The sequence below is a fragment of the Verticillium dahliae genome, genomic scaffold (assembly GCF_000150675.1).
Source record: "Verticillium dahliae VdLs.17 supercont1.16 genomic scaffold, whole genome shotgun sequence".
In the NCBI taxonomy this organism is placed as follows: domain Eukaryota; kingdom Fungi; phylum Ascomycota; class Sordariomycetes; order Glomerellales; family Plectosphaerellaceae; genus Verticillium; species Verticillium dahliae.
The window spans coordinates 213,826-234,513 of NW_009276935.1; the positions used below are offsets into that span (position 1 = coordinate 213,826).

At 54.4% G+C, this 20,688-nt stretch overlaps 7 protein-coding genes across 7 annotated transcripts; 4 read left to right on the forward strand and 3 right to left on the reverse strand.

The window, feature by feature from the left end:
- Positions 1-536: 536 nt before the first annotated feature.
- VDAG_07259 (quinate permease) lies at positions 537-2,507 on the forward strand (the record flags this gene model as incomplete). The annotated part of the gene is made up of 7 exons (XM_009656164.1): positions 537-753; positions 810-830; positions 881-1,068; positions 1,126-1,345; positions 1,398-1,559; positions 1,623-2,007; positions 2,066-2,507. 7 exons carry the CDS (start codon positions 537-539, stop codon positions 2,505-2,507), a joined length of 1,635 nt encoding a protein of 544 aa, XP_009654459.1.
- Positions 2,508-2,945: 438 nt separating this feature from the next.
- VDAG_07260 (uncharacterized protein) lies at positions 2,946-3,824 on the reverse strand (the record flags this gene model as incomplete). Its single annotated transcript, XM_009656165.1, has 1 exon — positions 2,946-3,824. The coding sequence occupies one exon, from the start codon at positions 3,822-3,824 to the stop codon at positions 2,946-2,948; it is 879 nt and encodes a 292-aa protein (XP_009654460.1).
- A 547-nt stretch (positions 3,825-4,371) lies between these two features.
- VDAG_07261 (uncharacterized protein) lies at positions 4,372-5,641 on the forward strand (the record flags this gene model as incomplete). Its single annotated transcript, XM_009656166.1, has 2 exons — positions 4,372-4,401; positions 4,472-5,641. 2 exons carry the CDS (start codon positions 4,372-4,374, stop codon positions 5,639-5,641), a joined length of 1,200 nt encoding a protein of 399 aa, XP_009654461.1.
- A 286-nt stretch (positions 5,642-5,927) lies between these two features.
- On the forward strand, positions 5,928-8,264 carry VDAG_07262 (ankyrin repeat and protein kinase domain-containing protein; the record flags this gene model as incomplete). Its single annotated transcript, XM_009656167.1, has 1 exon — positions 5,928-8,264. One exon carries the CDS (start codon positions 5,928-5,930, stop codon positions 8,262-8,264), a length of 2,337 nt encoding a protein of 778 aa, XP_009654462.1.
- A 2,025-nt stretch (positions 8,265-10,289) lies between these two features.
- VDAG_07263 (uncharacterized protein) lies at positions 10,290-13,613 on the reverse strand (the record flags this gene model as incomplete). Its single annotated transcript, XM_009656168.1, has 2 exons — positions 10,290-13,368; positions 13,558-13,613. 2 exons carry the CDS (start codon positions 13,611-13,613, stop codon positions 10,290-10,292), a joined length of 3,135 nt encoding a protein of 1,044 aa, XP_009654463.1.
- Positions 13,614-15,566: 1,953 nt separating this feature from the next.
- On the forward strand, positions 15,567-17,419 carry VDAG_07264 (uncharacterized protein; the record flags this gene model as incomplete). The annotated part of the gene is made up of 2 exons (XM_009656169.1): positions 15,567-15,692; positions 15,947-17,419. The coding sequence occupies 2 exons, from the start codon at positions 15,567-15,569 to the stop codon at positions 17,417-17,419; spliced, it is 1,599 nt and encodes a 532-aa protein (XP_009654464.1).
- A 1,222-nt stretch (positions 17,420-18,641) lies between these two features.
- Positions 18,642-19,921, reverse strand: VDAG_07265 (uncharacterized protein; the record flags this gene model as incomplete). Its single annotated transcript, XM_009656170.1, has 2 exons — positions 18,642-19,018; positions 19,381-19,921. 2 exons carry the CDS (start codon positions 19,919-19,921, stop codon positions 18,642-18,644), a joined length of 918 nt encoding a protein of 305 aa, XP_009654465.1.
- Positions 19,922-20,688: the final 767 nt, after the last annotated feature.

Sequence of the window (20,688 nt, forward strand, 5' to 3'; positions counted from 1 at the left end):
GTACTTCGCATCAGGTCTGAGGATGACGACTGATACGACTAGCATCTGGCACATGCTAGTCGCTGAAAAGCTACGATTCATGACTGAAGCTAAGGTTCTGTTCCAGTGACATTGCCAGATGGAACTCCACCCTCAGAGTGATCTGGCTGCACGTTCCAGTCGATTTCGTCATACCTGCTGCTCATTGGACGACTGGGCAATCTCGGACGCAAAGCCGTGTCTTCGAGGACGGTCGGCATTGTGACCGATGCGGCAGACGGCACCCAGAGTTCGAGCGGTTTGCTTTGAGGCGCCTCCGGCGCCTTGGCCTACTACCTGGAATATGCGGGGAAGCTTCCCACGGGGTGATCAACTTACCTAGTCATTGACTGGGATTGGCGGACATCGGGATATATGACTGTTCTGCTTCAGCATTGCTAACAAGAGCGTCGTTAGATACGATCTCGTTTCTATTCACTGAAATCATGTCTACATAGGCCCATGCCTTTTTATCAACACACAACTTCTCTCGGATACCAACTGTAACTTTCGCAGTCATGGGCGGTGGCACTTCACTGTGGGCATCTCCAGAATGGAAGAATGACCCTAAAGAGATCTTTAACCGGAAACTTCTTCTTCTTGGCGTTACCATTGCCATGGCGGGTTGCTCCTACGGTTTCGATCAAGGAAACATCGGTGGTGTCATGACATTTGTCTCTTTTCGAAAGGCCATGGGATTTGACGACCTGCAACCATCAGAGGTGGACCAACGAGGTAAATTAAGCCTGTAACAAGAACGAATAATTAGCAATACTGACCATAGCACACAGAGGGAAATATTGCTGCTATGTGTAAGTGCTCCTGGAAACTATATTCGCACCTTCTGACACGGAGTCGAAAGTGGCCGCAGGTGGCTCAGCCGGTGCATTGCTCGCAGCACCATGTGCCGATTTCCTGGGAAGGAAGAGGTCCGTGACAATCATGTCCGGCTTGTTTTTGATCGGATGTGCCATGCAAGAAGTGCCTCATTTGAACGTGCTGTACGCTGGAAGACTCCTGGCTGGCATCGCGATCGGTGCGACCTCAATGGTGAGTGTTCTCAGGCCACGCCAGATTTACTGTTTAGCTTACCATGCAAATTTGCAGTTAGCGCCTCAGTATCTCGCAGAAAACTCGCCAAAGACTATTCGAGGTTCTCTCACAACATCTTACAACCTCATGATTGTACTGGCGCTCTGCCTGGCCTTTTGGGTCAACTACGGGGTGAGCTTGTGGCCTGAGCAGAACCCAAACGATAACACTTCTTGGCAATTGGCTCTGGGTATTCAATTGATACCAGGATTCTTTCTCTTCTGTCTTATCTGGTGTAAGATTTCATCAGGTTGTCTTGTCGACGGGTCCAGCTGACGACATACTAGTTGTGGTCGAAACTCCCCGTGCTCTCATCTCGAAAGGAAAGAAAGATCGCGGACTAGAAAACCTTTGCAAGCTACGAGGCCTGCCAGCGGATCACCCCTATGTTCACCAAGAATACATGGAGATCAATGCCCAGGCCGAATATGAACAAAGCCAATACAAAGGTAAGCCGCATCAGCAGATGGAAATCAAAGATACAAGCAGACAAGAGGTGCTGACATAACCAGGCTACAACTACATTGCCGTTTTCAAGGATATTGGCACGAATGCCAGCAATCGGCGTCGCTTCTTCCTCGCCGTCATGTTGTTTATCTTCCACAAAGGCACAGGAACAGATTCGCTAAATTACTTCGCACCTGAGATTTTCGCCATGATCGGCGTGCCTCGTGGCTCCAGCTCTCTGTTGACTGTTGGCATCTATGGTCTTGTCAAGTTGGTTGCGACAGTGATTTACGTCACTCTCATTGTTGACCGCGTTGGACGGCGCCTTCCACTTATGATCGGGGCAACAATTCAAGCCTGCGCCATGCTTTACATTGGGCTTTTCATCCGCTTTGCCAGTCCCGAGGCTGGTGGTGGTACCTCAGCTGGCGGCTACGTTGGAATCATCTGGTCAGTGACGACTACGTTTCGCACAATTGATAGCGAGATGAATGCTGATCAAGAACAGGATTTATCTTTACGCTGTCGGATGGTCTTTTGGTCACTGTGTGGCTCCGTACGTTGTTGCTGCTGAAATCTTTCCGGCTCGTATCCGATCGGTCTGCATGTCGTTCTGTCTGTTCACCAACTGGATTGTGAACTATGGTATCACTTCTGCAACGCCCCACATGATGCGCACTATGGGCTACGGAACCTTTCTCTTCTTCTCTGTCATCACGTTCATTGGTGTCGGTTTCGTTTACTTCTGTTTGCCCGAGCTGAAGGGCAGGAGCATGGAGTCTATGGACGACCTCTTCTCGCATTCGCTGTGGTCGATGTTCCGGCGGGTGTATCCTACGAGCGATGAACTGGTACGTCACGATGTTCAGGAACAGCTTGCTCGAGAGGATAAGAATGACGGCACGCACGTTTCGATGGTTGAAGAACAGGAGGCGGGGAAGCGGGTATAGATCCACAAGTTTCCGAGACCTGGGGGTACCAGGATAACAGGGTGGTACATTTGATGTTAGCTGTGATACAAATGGCATAAGGAGATCGCAGATACCCCTGGTAGGTTGAGATGTTGATATCGGTTGCCCTTCAAGATGGAGGTAATCAAGAACATTGCTCAGCTGATGAACAGCCGCAGAAACTGCAAACCCCGACGATTGATTGAGGGCTTACAGATTTTTATATGAACAGCTGCATCATGAAGAGGTCTGGCGTGAAACCTGAGGCCGTATCGACTTCCATCAAGGCCGAGCTCGAGTGAACCTTGAACAATCAGAAATCACAAGGCTAAGGAAACTCTCAGTACTGTTAATCTTGCTATCCTGCCAAAGTCAAGTCATGTCATAAAAGAATGTTGCCCTAATGGCAACGCCCTCCTAGCTATTTAAGTCGCAAACCTAGTCCCACCCAAGCAAGCCCATGACAGGGAGAGTCTTATCAGCAGCCTCAATCTTGCTTCTCATAGCTTTCAGCTCATCAACATCCCAATTGACACACACAAACTTCCCATTCAGGAATTTCGCTTCATCGCTCGTAGCCCAGACAGCAAAATCAGCAGGCAGGCTGATATCATCAAACGCCAGCCCTAGGTCAACGGCTTTATGCCCAAACTTGGCAGCCATGGCCGTGCCCCCAATGAGACCAGGATGAATTTGCAGCACGAAGAGATTCGGGTTTTCGTGATGGAAGTACTCAAACAACTTGGTGCCCCCCATCTTGGAAGCTCGGTACCCCGAAAATGTTTCCATGTATGGCAAGTAGACTGCTGCCGTCGAGACGTGGATGACAGCCGCACCAGGGGCAGCGACAGGGAGAAAGGCGCGAAGAAGGTTAAAGTTGCCCTTGATTGCTACTTCAAAGGCGCGCCACCAGTCATCGGGTTTGGCTTCAGCAATGGTCGTCAGGTCAGGCATGTAGGCGGCGTTGGCGATGAGAATATCGATTTTGCCTTCGATAGCCTCGGTGTAAGCTTCGAGGGCAGCATCAACTGCAGAAGCGTCGGCGACATCAACAACGTAGATGTGGATCTTGGTGCCTGTTTTCAAAGCCTCGATGCTGGCTCTGGTAGTCTCAAGAGCTTTGAAAGTGCGGCCAAGGAGGGCCAGATTCGCGAGATTGGATTGGGCGAGAGACTTGGCTATTGCGCTGCCGATTCCAGGACTGGCAGCCCCAGTGATCAGAGCATTTTTCCCGGAGGTAGAGAGCTCTGGACGAAGAGGAGAAATGGCTTTGTACGTCTTGGTGCGGTAGATTTTGGTGGGATTAGGAGAAGCCATGGTACCGGGTTGCAGGTAATGTAGCGGAGAGGTACTTTGATGACTGCGTCAGAGATCGATGATGGCAGAGTGAGTGCTCAAGCTCTCTTCTTCATTGCCTTCGAGTGAGAGTTTTCTTTCCTTTATACGCCAGTGCATGGCAGCAATCCTTTGCTCACAACCATGCGATGGTGGCATGATTGGCATCTCTGATGATGAATCCTGTGATATGACGAATGCTCGGACGCATCAGAAACAGCCATCACTCTCAGTCTCTGCACTCTATCAAAGCAAGCAATGGATATCCTCTATACCAAAGTTCCTCCGATTATACGGGTGAGACGGATCAGATCGTAAGGCTCCGGCGTGGTCGCCTGGTTGGCAACGTTATGATAACGCTTCACGGTGTCATATTTGCTCCGTGTCGATTATTAATGGCAAGTGGATACTCTGGTCTGACGCGCACTGCCACCAACCTGGAATTTAATGGCGGCCAACATGATGCCCGCCTCAAACCTGAGTAACGTTATGAACATTTGGACTCCAGCCCTACGATCAATCAAACAGGATGGCGAGCCGGGACAACAAAGCTGCCGACGTAAGTGCATTGCCAAGTCAACCCATCTGCTTCGGATGATCATCAGCAACGGTGATAACCAAGGTAACAGGCAGCAAGTCGCCGTGAAAGGGGAGTGATCGCCCAGCGAGAGTATCGAAAGCGCCACGCGAATAAGGTTCAGATTCTGCAAGACGAGAACACAGCTCTGAGGAAAGCCATCGAAGATATTGACACTGCTCTCAGGAGTCGGGGGCTACTTGTCGGCGACCTCAGTAAAGTTCTGAATCGTGCTCGTCAAGCGGCTGGATTACCCGAGCTACAGGCGTATTCGGAGCTCGGGATCCTACACGAAGCAGGGCTCTCAAGCAGCGCCCAAGCTCAGCAGCAGATCCCTGAGCCAAACCCCCACGACACGCCCATTCAGGCTGTGTCTTCGGTCCCGCAAGGCCTGTCTCACGTTGTAGGGCAGCATCAGGGCCACTGGTCAGTCCTATCGCTGGGAAGCGGCCGCATGAGTCCACGTCTCGATTATGGCCTCTGGAATGACACTGATCGGCTCGTTCGTCTCTTTGACCCGCCAGAAGACATACTGCCTTACATTGGCGACAAAGCTAAAACTATTGCTGGGGCCATCTTCTGGAGCTGCATCACGAGAACGGTTGCTCTCTGGAAAGCACACAACCAGGCACGCGCAATCAGTGATGCCTCAGAAAGTGCTTCCACCACCGCGTCGCCCGCCACCGCGTCCCTACGGCACATATTCTCACTCCAGTCCGTGATGAAGGATGAGACACTCCTCATGTCTCTCGCCCAGTCTCGCCTGGACTACAAACGGAAAGGTTATACGTTTGTTCGCCTCCAGGAGCAGTCCCGCGATAACTCTTCTTCTGAACTCGCCGACATGCGCCGTCAGGCCATGGACACTGCCGCGTCTCAAGGAAAGCCGCCTTCCATGTGGAAATCGCTCGAGGAAGTCGAAGTCATGCTGAAGAGTCACATGACTGAAGACGAAATTGTCCGCATGAGCGCTGTCGCGCAGGGTCACGGCACAGATGAGGACGCCTACTTGTTCAGCATCATCGTCATTTCCCTTGCGAACCATTTCATTTGTTTCGGTGACGGCCCGCGCTGGGACGCAGTCTTCGTCTCCCTCGCCGTCGGTGGTTGGCTCAAGGTTCTCCAAGATCCAGCAGAGCCTAAGTCATGGGACAAGATGCCGTCAAGTCAGTACTTGACGGGGCCTGACATGGGCGGGGGAATCCGCCAGCACCAGCCCTAACCGACCTGGCCTCAGTCGCCTGTATCGTACATGCGGCTGAGCGATGGGGCAGTGTGACCCCTACGTAAGCTTGCGCCGAGCGAGGCCTCAGATTGGTTGTGGACTCTGATCTCTGGAGTGCCCGGAAGTGCCTGATGCGGTCGCTACCTTCAGATCAGCAGAACTATCAAATCATGAATCGCGCGCCAGAGCAAACGTGCGTCTTATCTCTACACAAACAACGTCATCGCTCCGACGGAGGCACGACAACACCGACATTGAAGCTCCGAGCGCAAATATACTTATCATGGAGGGGGTACCACCCGGCATTCAACTTTCGTCGCAATGTTCGACCGTCTCCAACCGCAGCGCTCAATTGAGCATCGGGTTCGACAAGTTGGCGGCGCAGACGAACGCCGGGAGCCTCATTCACGATGAGCTGAGGGAGCTGGCGTCCATCGTGTCCGCACTCTCGCAAGGCGCGGAGGAGCTTTCGGCAAACCTGGCCAGTGCGAACAATCTCCGTGAACAAGTTCGACGACAAATCTCGTTGTCCATGTCCTCATGCGAATTACTCGTCGGTGGCGTGACAACGGACTTGGAGGCAGCCTTGTCAGCCTCGGCACGAGAACAATCAGAACTACAGCCCTTTACTGACGCTGCGGAGCTGTGGAGGCTTCACATTGAGATGGTATTTGCCTTTCAAGACATTGTACACCTGGAAGATGTGGACCAGCAGCAGGGAGTCTTCGCGGCGCTTGAGACCAAACTTGAAGACATCGAACGACTCATGGCTGAGTTCCACTTGTCACACCCAGGACCAGCCCCTGCAGCACCTGAGCCCTCAATACCGCTGGAGAAGCAAGGCGTGCTTCCCGACTACGATACAGCCGTTGCTAGCTCATCGACTCATGTTGCCACTACGCCAAGTAGTGACGTCGGATACCAGCACGACAATGCACAGCAGGAGGTTCCCCTTTATCATGATTTGAGTCAACGGAAGGGTAAGTCGAAGGCCAAGTCAGCCAGAGCGAAAGGCGTCTTTGGGGGGTTCAACAATATTTTCAAGACGCTTTCCTCTAAGATTAATCCCATTGAACCCCTTGTGACACCACTTTGTCATGCTGCGGCTATTGGTAACATCCCTCAAATCAAGGGTCTCCTCGGCGAGGGCGCCAACATCAACGGCCACAATGAGAAGGGCTACACCCCGTTAATCAGCGCTATTCTTGCGAATCGCCTCGAAGCCGTCAATTTTCTCATTGATAATTACGCCAAGATCAGCACGAAAGACTCGACCAAGAATATGCCGCCGTTGTTCCACGCCGCTGAGGCTGGATATACCGACATTCTGAAAGTTCTTCTCAGCCATGGCGCGGATCCAAAGGCCAGCAACACCATCGGAACTCCCCACTTCATTGGGACAGTCGAGAAGGCTCCGCTTGCCTCGGTCGCCCTGCTTCTAGAGCACGGCGCAGACCCCAATGCTGTCAGCGCCGTTGGTCGACACGTCCTGGTTGCTGCCGTCCAGCGCAAAGACCTTCCTGCTGTCCGCCTTCTCCTCGACCATGGCGCCAAGATTTCAGCTACCAACTTCACCGGCCAGCCCCTTCTGGGCGTCGCCGTAGCAAACAAGCAGCTCGACATGGTCAAGCTTCTCATCGACAATGGCGCCGACGTGAACGCCCGCGCGGGAGCGAACGGGTGTCCCCTCTCCATGGCCGTCAACTCGGGCAACATTGATCTATTGCGCCTGCTTCTCGCTTCCAACGCAAATCCAGACGGCAAGGACGTCAAGAGCGCCCCTGTGCTTGTCAACGCTATCTCGAGTGGCTCGCTTGAGATGGTCACGATGCTTCTCGAGGCGGGCGCCGACGCCGACTCCCGGGACATTACGGGCCGCGCCGTCTTGCTCCTCGCTGTTCAGCAAGACAAGCTTCACATCGCACGCCTCCTACTCGAGCATGGCGCCGCCGCCACCATTTCGAACCACTCAGGCACGCACTTCCTCACTGTAGTTGCGAAACAGCCCGTTTCGAATGAGGGCGAAAAGCTCGAGCTCATGCGGCTGCTTCTCAAGGCTGGCGCCAACCCGAACAAACACTCGCTGCCGTGGGGGTATTTGTCCAACATGCCGCTAGGTCACTGCATCAAGCATGATAAGATTGAACTCGTGCGCGTGTTGGTGGAAGGCGGGGCGGATCCGCACATCACCGTGGCTGCGAGTCCGCATTCGCCAAAGTCGCCGTTCGAGTACGCGCTCAACCATGACAAGGTGGATGCGATGCGCATCATGCTTGAGTACCAAGATCGAGACAAGAAGGGGTACAAAGAGAGGGATCCTCTCAAGGCAGCTTTCTCCAAGGCGGTCGAGACAGGCAAGAGGGAAATAGTGGACATGTTTCTAGATCAGGGGTTCGGAACCTGGGACCAGGCCATATTTCTCGCGGGAACTTCGGGGCAGAGGGAGCTGTTGGTGGCGCTCGAGCAAAGACAGGCTACTGGGTCAAGGCGTGCATCACAGGCAGGATCATCCACGAAGTTGGCTGAGCCGTCCGGTAGTCAGGATGCGGACGAGGCCCCGCCAGCATACGGATCAAGGCGCTCAACTGGTCACAGTATCCTGACGCAAACAGATCATTAGGGAGGTGGAAGTGGCTCTTTTTGCATCTTCACGACGAAAGACACTTCGAAAATATCTGTCCTTAATTCTATGACATTCCTTTTAGACCTTTGTGCTTTGAAAGGCGTGAATGTCCCTCTCGGATTTCGTCGGTATGCCGGGGTGCGGATTGGATGTCGAGAAGACCGCGCATCTACGAGTTGGCTGTACTGAAGCATTGAGGTATTTTAGAGCAGCTTTTGGATCATATGCTGGTTTGTTGGTGTTTGATGCTGGAAGTCATAACTAGCTTGTTGAACAGAATTCACCACTCAAGAATCATTAAATCAGGCAGCCTCTGGCCCCCAATGGCAGTGTGGATAAGATGATGATGAAAAATGCAATAAGATGGCTCTTGATACTGCGATTGCTTGAGGATCCTCAATTCCAATTGATATTCTGAAACAGCTGTCGATGACTACCAGTAAGGTATATCAGGGTAAGGCAGCAACCTTGCTGTCGTGCATAGGGCTTCCTGGCCGCCAAAGACTGTCTATCAAGGTGGATGGCGTATCCTCAACACATTTGGTTTCCATGTTCGAAGCAGACTTAGTCATTCTCTTTTATTGATCTTTTGCCACGGACTATCCGAGGCTATTTTATATCACAACATGGGTAGGAAGTCATGATGCAAACTGGGGGTGTTTCGAAGCACTGTTGCCACGAAAAAACCAGAGACCATCTCTACAATATAGGATAGTCAAAATCTAGCAGCGGCAGATGCAGCTTCCGTAAGGTGGCTGAGATGGCGCGTTGCACTGCAAGAAAGATGAGCGAAGGAACAGAGCATGAGGGAAGTCGAGGTTCAACTAACGTATGAGTTGGTGCATGCCTTGCCGTACCTGGCCTTGCACTTGGCCGGGCACTGGTTGTTGCCATAGACGCAGCCCAAGCCCTGACGAGCCTCAAGGGTGGCCGGGGTCACGTCGTTGTCGGCTACAGGGGCAGCAAGGACCATGACGGCGCTGGCAATGACGAAGAGAATCGAGGTACGCATTTTCAATGTTGGAAGATAGAAGATAGGTGTTCGCTGCAGTTTGTTGGTTACTGCCACGATAGCTGGTAGTGGGCATTGGATTATTTTATAGTCATGACCGCTCACTACAAAGCAGCTAGATCACGGTGACTCCTGAGTGTACAGCCAATCCGCAGTCTATTTCATGGCCAGCAACACTAGCAAGCGAACTGTGCAGGACTTAGCCCCAAGTATGGCAACATTCACCAGACGATCTCAACGCCAAAACGCCATGATGCGAGGGTCAGAGGCGTACATAGCCGCCATTCAAACGCTTTTCCTATTTTAAACAATATTTGATCAAGCAGCCTCCGAATCTGATTTGGGAATGTTTAGCGGGCTCTAGCCGCTCAGCGTGGCCTCAGAAACTCTGTTGTCTGCATTTGACCTCTGGGATGCAGATCTCGCCACGGCCATATGCACAACCATACCCGCTGGACAGCGATCGAAATGCCATTTACCCCAAGTTGCATAGGCTAGCCTGTCTTTCACAGCATTGTCGTCGGCGACCTCGCTCCGTCGATTGCATTCTATTTGACGCCACTTCTGCGGGTCGGGCCTAGAATGAGCCGCTGCATTGGTGTCTTACACTGCGGTCAGGATATTTGGCTAGGCAGCTCCTCAGCGGATCGCTATACGCGCTGTCAAATGGAGACAGCAAATCGCCAGCCTTGTTATAATGCAGTGTTTCTGATCGAAGCAGGCGCCAACGGCGGCTGATCTGCTGCGTGCGTCCTGGATGCTAGGGATGCCGTGCGCGATCTCACGCCGAAGCTGGTGGTATGACCAAGTCTGTGGAAAATGTACTCAGCGTCGTTCGCCACGCAAGTTGGGATGTGCATCGGTTTGACGCACTAAAACCGACAGCATCTTGTAAGTATGCAGCGAAGCAACATGGAGCCCGTGGATGGTCAATATCTGTTCAAAATCTTCTCAAATTCTTGCAATCTGTCATGTTGAGTTGGCAAAAAAATGCCTTGAACCACCTAGTTTCAACCCTCGACTTGCACAATATCAGCCACGACAGCATACTCATCATGCGAAGCCGTGACCTCCAGTTCACCCTTCTCAAATCTCCCCTCAGGCAAGAACACGACACCATCGGCATCCGTAACCCCTGTAAACTCAAGCTTCGGTCCCTGTCGCACATGTACCAGCGCCCCCTTGACCGGGGAAGGATCACCAAACACAGGTGGTCCAGACGGCACCTTGCGCTCCCCAAGGATCCGGATGAACGGCTTTCGCAGCTTGACCTTGATGAGCGGCAGCCTGAGAGATGGAATGGCCGCCCGATACACCCTCAGCTCGGGGTCTCCAAGGAGATTGAGCGTGTAAATGGCCCAGCGATCGGCGCCGGCTATGAAGCCAGACGTACCAAAGGTGGCAATACGGCTGTCATTCAGCAAGCCGAGATGACGCGTGGCAGTCAGGCGATGGAAGAAGGCGCGTTGGAAATTATCTCCTACGCCGATCCAGGAGAAGCGTGTGTTGCCAATGTAGGCGACCGCACCGCCGTTGGGATTCTTGATGAGAGCCTCGCTCATGGAGTCCTGCTCGTCAAACTGGTTGGTCAGGCAGGAGTCGGCGTAGGCGATGAAGCCAAGGGGGCCATTGGTGAGGTTGCTCGCCGTGTTCACGGACAGCGAACAGCAGCCGTTGCTATTGCCATGGCCAGAGAGCGAGACGATGTGCGGGGCTGCGTCGAGAGCAGAGCGGATATTCGAGACAGTCAAGAAATCCACCGGAGCAGCAATGCGATCGATAAAAGGCAAGTCAAACTCGTCTTCGTAGAAGCGCTGGTGGCGGTCGATGCCAGGCAGTTCGCTGCGGATCTGCTTGCGGAGGATTTCCTGGTCGGCCATGGAGCCGTCAGCGCCGCGGGGATTGAACTCATACAGCTGGGGTGTACGCTCGGCAAGGGAACCATGGATGATGACCCAAGGGCTTCGAGTAGGCCAACTGATGCGCGTCCCGAAAATATTCATTTGGAATCTGCTCGGAGTCGGATCTGTGGCCGATGTAGCGAAGTACCAGCCTCGCACTACAGGATTCGCATCCGTCTTGTAAGGAAGCACTCGACGGTCGTCCTCGGTGATACGCGCGATGACATCCCAGGCAAAAGAGTCTGGTGCTGCGTCTCTCTTGAGCAGGGACCGCGACTGGGTAGCATCGTGACTATACTGTCCGTCGGCGGGAACGGCATTGCCCGTTGGCCAGAAAACAGCGCGGGATCCCCAATCTGCGGCTGCCAGAACCAAGTTACGAGGCCACTGGCGGTTTGCCGCCCGCCAACCCAGACGGCCGAGTCTCTCGTATGCCAACGTCTTGTTCACAAAGGTGTTGGCCTCGGCTGCGGTCTCAACTGGAGCACGGCCAACACTGAGCTCGATCTGCAGATTCACTCCATCCATATCGGAGCCATCAAGACGGAATTGGCCATAGACGCCGTTACCAATAGCATCCCAGTCATGAGGTGGCGTGTACACGTAGGGCATTTGAAAAGTGACTGCCCCAAACCTTACCGGCCGTGTCCGTACAACCCAGCTGGTAAGACTGGCGTAGTAGAAGTCGGTTGGCAGCGTGTTCCAGGCGTAGATGAACTGCAGCCCGGCCTTCACCAGCGACGACGGACCCTCAACACGGACAAAATTGGTCGGCGTTGCACTGCGCGTGGCGTAGTCGTCGGCTGTGGTAAAGTACCAACCGGGCGACGTGCTGCTCGAAGTACCAGCCGCGTCGTACCGGATGAGAGCTCCCGTGTCGGGTCTGACAAGCAGGTTATCCGTGCTCGCACCCCACCAGGTACCGGGGTTCACGGCGTGGATGCGAAGATGAGAGCCTGTCCAAAAGGACTTGTTGTTGGCAGGCGGATTGACCGTCAGCGGAGGGTCAATTCCGCCCTCGAGCGCACCCGCGACTCGACGCACAGGAACAATGCTCGTGTCCCCGCCAAGAAGAAGCCAGTTGACGCCCCAGCGAACACGGACATCCTTGAGGAACCGACGGATGACCTCCTGGAGATCACGAGATCCAGCGCGGAAGTTACCCCAGCGGCCTGCTACGATATCTGTGATCGAGACAACCCTAGTGGAAATACCACGGGCGCGCTTGGCTTCAGCCAGACGCTCAAACTCCTTGATAAGGCCAGGTCGAGACACTCCAGGGGTGATAGCCACGGGGTCCCAGGTCACATCATCCGTGATGATGAGGTAGTCGCTTCGCAGCTCGATGATGGGCCAGTCCCGACGAATGCTGCCGATCACGATGGGGTTGATGACCTGTGAGATCGCAAGATCCCGAAGGCGTGACGCCTCGGCGGAACCACTGATGAAACGCTCTGGCTCGGGAATAACACGACTCTTGTCGACATCTTTGCCGTAGATCTTGGAGAACTCGGCAATAGCTTCGTTCTGGTCTTTGTCCGTCATGCATGGCGTCTTGACAGCGTCGATGGCAAGCTGGACATGCGTGCACAGCTCTAGCTGGCCCTTAAGTGTATACCGAATGGGCGTCACCTCAACGACGGCAATGCGGTTAGCCCCGATGGTCTCAATGCGGACGGCTTGTACAATGGGTGGTGGATTCTTGGCTGCCTCCACGTAGGCTTCGGGGATCGGTGGCGTGAAAGGGGGAGCCGGCAGCTTATCCTTCTCGTCGACCGGGGACCGGTCTGGGCGATGAATGGTCCGGCAAGTGCAATCACCGGCGCAGTGGAGCGCCGTTTCTCCGGCAGGATGGGCACCTTGAAATTCTCCGCTGCCGCCTGGCCGGTACTGTTGCGCGGGAACGACCAGCGTTCCCGCGTCCGTGACAAGCTCCCAGTTGTCCTCGGCAATCTTCAGACTGCCAGGCCAGAAAGGTTCGGGGAGAGCAAGACGCAATTGAATTCGTGGGAGGGCGGGAGTGCCAGGCTCTCCAGTGCTGTTCAGATCCTCGAGCTTGACAATGACGCCAAAGGGCGTCTGGCTCAACGTCAGACCCTTTGTGTCGAAATGAAGCGACACGCAGACTGAATTGTCCTTGGTCTTGTGTACTTCGGTGCGCATATTGATAATAGCAAAAGAGACGATACTGGGAGGGTTGGTAAACGAGTAATGTTGAAAACAAACGTGGAGGGAAGTATCAGATGTGGATCGGCAACATGGTCCCCATCATTCCGTGAAATCCTTATGACTTATATCATCGAAGGGTCCTCGTTGTTAAAATGCTGTAGGGGAAGCTTTCGCGATGCATCCAGCTGATCCTACACTTCGCTCTCACGCTGCAGCCCTTCGGACTTCAGCTGCGGCTACGCACGCGGCTGACCCCGACGCCATTGCGACGCCCAGGAACAAATCCCATGGATGAAAGGCAGCACACCGAGAAGCCACTCGATAGGCAACAACGACAATATGACGGTGGCTGACACTGCGTTGACCACTCAGCCTTCGGCAACGTAACTCTGAAAATATGTAAAAGTCTTGGACCTGTGAGATGGAGTTATTTCGGACGCCTTTTCCCTCAGGGCTGAGCTTGTTTTTGATAGGTTTCGACGCTGAGATGCGTGCCTACCTTTTGAATGGTTGCGTTGTCCTCCTGGCGTCCTGGATCCTGGTCTAGCCCCCGCGTGTAAACACACTCGCAGGTCCATCACATGGTATTTTCAGGCATCACCTGACTGATGCCTGTACAGGCTGGTGATATCGCATTTTGGCATGTCCAGCTGGCCTCAACAAGGCAACCTTGACTTTGCTGCTGGTAGAGACCATTCTTCTTTGGGGCTGAGCGATCCCTGTAGCCTACCTTGATCGCGCACCAAGGCTGACGATGCGGATGGGTCAGCATTTGATCACCTTTGACCTACAGCCTGACACAACTGTGAATTCATATTGGCGTGTGGATGGTGACTGAAAACCTTGTCGCCAGTGCTCAATGAGGATCGATACCCGGTTCAGTCTGCCACCGAGCTATGATCTCTCGGAGACGCCATTGGGACCGACTGCGTGGAACGATAGCAGAGGTTTCTCGTGCATTGTCCCGAGAGATCGTATCAAAGACTATTCTCCCGTCAACGTTGAACATCAAGAAGCATCAGTCTGAGGATTCTTCTTTCAGTGCAGCGCCATAAATAGGGGTCATGTCAGGCAGACTTGGTCTACGTTCGCCTGAGCACTAATACGACACGTCCTCCTAGTCAGCTCAATGCATGAATGTGTAACGGCTTGCCAATAGCCAAACAGGTACGAATTGTTGCGGCAAGATCTCACGTTCGTTGATCTTCGAGTACGGCAACCTTCAGACAAATCTGTCGGCAATGGACGAGGGCGGTACTCTTGGGACTCTCGCAGCGTGCTCACAGTACGCGACGAGTATGCCCAGGCTGCACACTCATGCCAACGCGCAAGATTGAAAGACATCAGGAGCACTAGCATGACGTTGTATGACAGATTGAACTGCAGCGAAAGAAGTTTCTCGCCGGCAGGCACACGATTTAAATATTCCTCAATCTCATGAACCCGAGCACTCGTCTTTTAATCACAGCATGGCGCCATGGCCTAAGTCGACGCCAGGACGCTGGGTCGCCTTGCCGGTGAACCCGGAGGCCCCGTACGTCATCAAAAACTCCCCAAAAGTCGCGAATCACGCCGGCGAACAACCCCGGGCGGGCAAGCTGCCCCGAGTCACGGCGTGGCTGAGCATGGATTTCACAACGGGAAGCCCCCGCAGTGAGAGGCATCTGCAGGCACCACAGAATAAGAATAAGCTCACCGGGTCAATCGTGAGCTAGGCGTTGGGCACCTTCCTGAAGAAGCAGGTGGCTAAAGGATTCAGTGACCTGCCGAAAGCTGTCAGCCAAGCAGATGATCGCTTCTCGAGAGCTCCTCATGCCAAGACATACAAGTCCAGCGGGGTCGCCAACCAGGGCCTGCTTATCTCGAGACTTGTCACCTGCCAAGCTCACTACTGTAGCATCGCGTCTTACGTGCTTGCGTCTCGCCGGCGTCGGTCGAAGAAAACACTGGCGACGAGCTCGAAAATCCGCCAGCCTCCTCATCATCGTGGCCATGGCATTCTCCACCCCGACGCTTGCCACGCCGGTCTGGCGGGGTCCCAAAGGACCTTGAGAACTCCATGGCAATCGTCTCTGAGAGGAAGGTGATCAACAGGTACTCCAGATACATATAGATCGACAGTCCCGGGTGGTAGCATCGCATTTTGTCACCCTATCGAAGTCGCATCGTCCTCCTGGTACTCTTCATTGGGGTAACTTCAATACCGACATCGTCAACATGGTCCGCCTTACTTCTGCCGTCCTTGGCTCTGCCGTGGCTGGCCTGGCCAGCGCGGCTGGTGCCGGTTCCAAGGAGCAATACGCCTCGGGTGAGGTTCACCACCGCATCATGGGCATCAAGATGGTCTGTTCCCTTCAGCGCTTCCCTTCCCAACATGGCTGATGCTCACACGCTTCACAGGCCCAGTGGGAGGCTGAGATGGCCAATGGCGAAATGGACGCCGCGCGCTTCCCTGAGCTTGGTTACACTCCTTGCGTGAACGGGTTCGCTGCCGCCATTCCTGGCGATCCTCTTAACACCTTTAGGTGCAGCAACGTATGCAGCTACCCTCTTCCTTCCCAAATCACCTTGGACCATTACTGACAGATAATCTACAGATTGACCTCTACCACTTCCTCACCCACGAGCAGCTCGGCAGCTGGGGTGGCCGTGGCTCCTCCTCCTGGGGTTGGACCTCTGCCGATGGCCGTGAATTCGTTGCCATTGGCCAGTACGACGGTACTGCCTTTGCTGAGATCACCAAGGAGGGCAAGCTCAGCTACGTCGGCCGTCTTCCCCAGTACGATGCCATTGGCTCCAACTGGCGTGAGATTCGTATCGTCGGCGACATTGTTGTCATTGGCTCTGAGGCCATCAAGCACGGTGTCCAGTTCTTCGACATGAAGAAGGTCCTCGACCTGGACCCTGCCAACCCCAAGAATTTCACGCAGGCCGATCTGACCGGTCACTGGGATGAGCTTCCTGTCGGCCGTACCCACAACATTGTGGTCAACCACGAGCTCAACTACGCCATTGCTGCTGGCTCCGTCGGTGGCAACGCAACCATTCGTGTCCGAGACAACCTGCCCTGCCGTGGCGGGTTGATCTTCCTCGACATCAGCGACCCGACAAACGTCACTAGCCCTGGGTGCGCTGCCGGTGACGGCTACGTTCACGACGCCGAATGTCTCGTGTACCGTGGCCCCGACACGCGCTACTACGGCCGTGACATCTGCTACGGCTACAACGAGGACACTCTCACCATTTACGACGTGACGAACAAGGTCGGTAACGTCACCAACATCATCTCCATCTCCGACTTCCCTGGCGCCGAGTACATCCACCAGGGCGTCGTCAACAACGAGACATGGCAGGAGTATCTCTTCCTCGACGACGAGTTTGACGAGCGCGACGCCAAGGTCGGTCCCATGACCAAGGGTCTTCCCACCACCCATATCTTCGACATCCGTGACCTCGAGAAGCCCGTCTACACTGGCAACTACGCTGGCAAGACTCGCTCCATTGACCACAACCAGTACATCGTCAACGGTCTCCTCTACCAGTCCAACTACGGCAACGGCCTCAACGTTCTGGACACCAGCAGCGTCACCAAGGACCCTACCGGTGCCAGCATCTGCGAGGTCGGCCACTTTGACATCCACCCCGAGGACGATGAGGCGCCCGGCGGCGGCGTGGTCGCCTTCACCGGCTCGTGGTCTTCATACGCCAACTTCAAGTCCGGCTTCATCTTCGTCCACACCATTGAGCGCGGCAGCTTCGTCGTCAAGCTGACCTCCAAGACATGCCCCAAGCCCCCCAAGTGCAGCTCCAACAACTGCATGCGCGCTCTCCGCGCCTCGCATATCCCCGGCCGTCTCGAGGAGTCGATCGAGTTCTGTGGTAACTTCACCGTCCGCCAGGAGACTGACGAGAAGCTCGTGCCGTCCTACGCCGCCAAGGCCTGCGGTGGCGAGAACCGCGATGTCGTCGAGCGCGTCAGCAGCGCCTGCGCTTGCATTCCCAAGACGGAGGTGCCTGAGCTCCCGCGGACGACCTCCCGTCCCCCTGTGCCCACGGTTCTCCCCCCTTGAAGGCTGTGCGCCCTCTACTGGTAAACACAGGCGCGGCCTATTCTGCGCCTAGGACTGAGATACGAAGAAAGAAACTTTCCACATTTTCCCACATTCCGTCCACGTGTGTCTTGCATGGCGTGACAGAACCTAATTTCGGAGCCGGATGCCGCTCCGATGTGTCAACTGTAGCGGCCTCCACTTGAACTTGGTGCAAAAGCCGCTTAATCATTGACCGTTGACCAGCTTCATCAACTCACTTAGAGCTCTGACTCCCGTCCTCGTCTCCACCCCCTGTGGTACCTGTCAAAAAAGGTAGGCAGGCCGTTCCAGGATCCTGACTCCCATGTCTCACATGGATCCATTGGGGTAGAACATGTGGTCTGAGGTAAATGAACATGCCATTATTTGCCTTCCGGTTTAGCTTTAGCATTGCGTGGCCCTCTGGAGTGAGAATTCCCCTGCAACGAGCGAGGGAGGTCAATTGCCGCACCAGCTCTGCATTCCTGCTGTGGTAAATGCGCCGTGTCCTCGCAGAACCTATGAGGCAGACCCGATCGTTGGCGTTCCTTAGAAAGCTTAGGCTCCTTCAGCAATTTATCCGACACAAACGCTAACCGGGAAAAGCTACCTGAGCCTTGTCGCGCTACTGGCCGTCCAACATGGCGCCGCGGGAGCCGAAGGAGCTGCGCTGATACCAAGATAAGGTGCCAAAAGAAGCTAGTAGAGGATTACCGCACGATTACCAAACGTCTCTAAACGTAGGGGGTGCTGGATTGACCGCCAGTCGACTGCCGTTGGCGAATGGCTAGTGCTTTTCATCAAAGTGTACAAAGAGGCCCATCGCCAACTCGTGGACTTGCAGGTCTACGGTTGACACCTTGATCCGCATCGCTGACCAGGCAATCAAAGGATTGAGAGGAAGTTTCGCCCTCGTATCACTGATCCAGGAAAGTAATTCCATGTTCTCATGACGTGGCTACCACATCTGCAAAGCATCCAGCCCCTGCTGATGAACGGCTCCGAAGTTTTGGATTGGGTTCTGACATCTGCTTCTCCGGCGGTCGTACATGTATGTCCCGCATTAGCTGCTCCAGAATGCAGGTCCCATAACTGAGCCACCAGTAGGCTCTCCTGAGGAATGGCAACTGGCTCGTCGGGGAATGAAACATCTGCTCTGCAGGCCCAGGGATAACTGTATGAAGACAAGCCTTTTAAGTTTGGCTTGTCCATAGGCGTTTGCCTACCCTGTCCATCTGGTCTGCTGCTTGTTCTTTCCATCTGCCGGCCCATCACTGTCCAAATCTTCCTCTGAGATCCAGACTTCGGTTCTCTTTTGGATACCCGGCTCCAATGGAATGTCACTGTGGTCGCTTTTGGCGTTGGATCCACGGCGCCCCGCCTGGACATACGTCTCAGGGCGCCCGACGTTGTCTCCGCGAAGCTTGCTCGCCAGGTAGCCGGTACGAGAATGCGAGTTCGGGGTGTAGGAGGGGTTGCTCGAGGTTTCTTTCTCGCCGAAGACATGGACATAGACCTGGCGAGACAGGGCAGTGTTGGCGGCAATGATACCCAGGTACAGCTCGGCATTGGAATAGATGGCGGTTCTGGCATATACCCCTGCGTGGTCCTTGTGGTTAGCAAACGACAGGTACAACAGCCGTGTGGTGAACGTACAACTAAGATCCGACGTGACGAGGCCCAGCGATGATGCCCTCACTATACCGAATCCAGTGGCGCTGCAAGTCATCAGCGACATGAACCGCAACATGTACCAAACAGGCCTTCAACTCACATCAGGCCGAGGCCCATGAGGCAGCAAACAGAAACCTTAGTCTTGAACGGAATCTGAACTTTCCATACAACAACTAGCGGGAGGAGCGAGCAGAGAAGATCCGTCAGCACCGAGTAAGCTGCGCACAGGTGGATGGGTCAGAGGTGGTCCATACAAAGCTTGAGAGAGGAGGGGGCCCGCAACATACAGATCGTCAGATAGATCGAGTAGATCCGAATCTTGGGTTCCCAGCACGTGCCAACACCTGTCCAGTACGCCGAGACAGGATCACACTCCGCCAGCAGGATGATGATACAGCCAAAGTTCGTCACAACAAGCCCAGCCATGACGCTATACAGGGTGATTTTCAGCGACTTCGTGTTCTTGATGCGGAGGAGCAGAAGCATGATCGAGCACTTGAGCAGGCAGATGCTTGCGAACAGGAGAATCTGCGCGAACCAGCCCAACATGTTGCTAGTCTGGTAATCGTGTTTCTCGAGGTACCACCTGTGTCGGCCGTTTCCAAACGTACCCTGCGCGACCTGCACTCCGAATCGAGCCGTGGCGAGGACCGTCACCATGGCCATGGTGTAGTCGTCCCATCCCAGGCTGTGGCGCGCCAGGCGCACCCACAAGCGGAGGCAGCTGGTGATGATAACAAAGGCTATGAGCGTACCAGATACGCCAATCAGCGTTGGGTTGATATTTTCGTCCGGTGGTAGCGGGTTCGGGGGTTTGACGACGGCCATGTTGAGGAGGGAGAATAGGTCGTAGGTCTATGCCCAGCAAAGATCTGACAATCACAGCACTGTGGCTTGGCGAAGGAGAAAAGAGGGTTTTTAGGGATCAACATCCACTGTTTGGGGCTGATGCGATTATCGCTGGTAATGTACAATCTCGTTCGAATCACTCGAGACCTGTTCCGCTTGTTAACAGGGCCGGCAAAACTGCCGTCAGTAGACCGGTGAGAAGGCAGCTTGCCATCGCGGACAGACTGAAAAGTCCGAGTCAGGGGGAAGGTTGAGGCTGCCGTCAGAGGCTGTAACCCGACCCTGGGCCGCTCTTTGTCCCTTGTGTTGACCTTGGGGGACGGATGCCAAAGCTGAGTTCGTCCTCTGCGAGCCCTTGAAGATTGTGACATCTTAGCAGGGGGGTTGACTCGACGTGTTCCTGGCAGCGTGGGCATTTCCACGTGTGCGAACAGGTTCAAGCAGCGGCCTTGTGCAGAAATGGCCATCTCGCGGCACAAACTGACAAACCACGTTGTTTTCCTGCTAATAAACTTTCAACCATCGAACCATAGCTACCACTGCCGTCCTCTCGCGGTGGAGTGGATCAAGCTTCCTTGCATTTTCCCAAGTATTCCTTACCCTCGCTTAGAACAGAGAGGGGAAGCGCGCCACCACGGGCGAAGGCGCAATATACACGAGTCACGACTCAGTCGGCTAAATGGCCCGTTCCGTTCGGCCTGTGTTCGCTCTCTTGCCGGGCATCCAGCCATGGCGCATACTTTGTA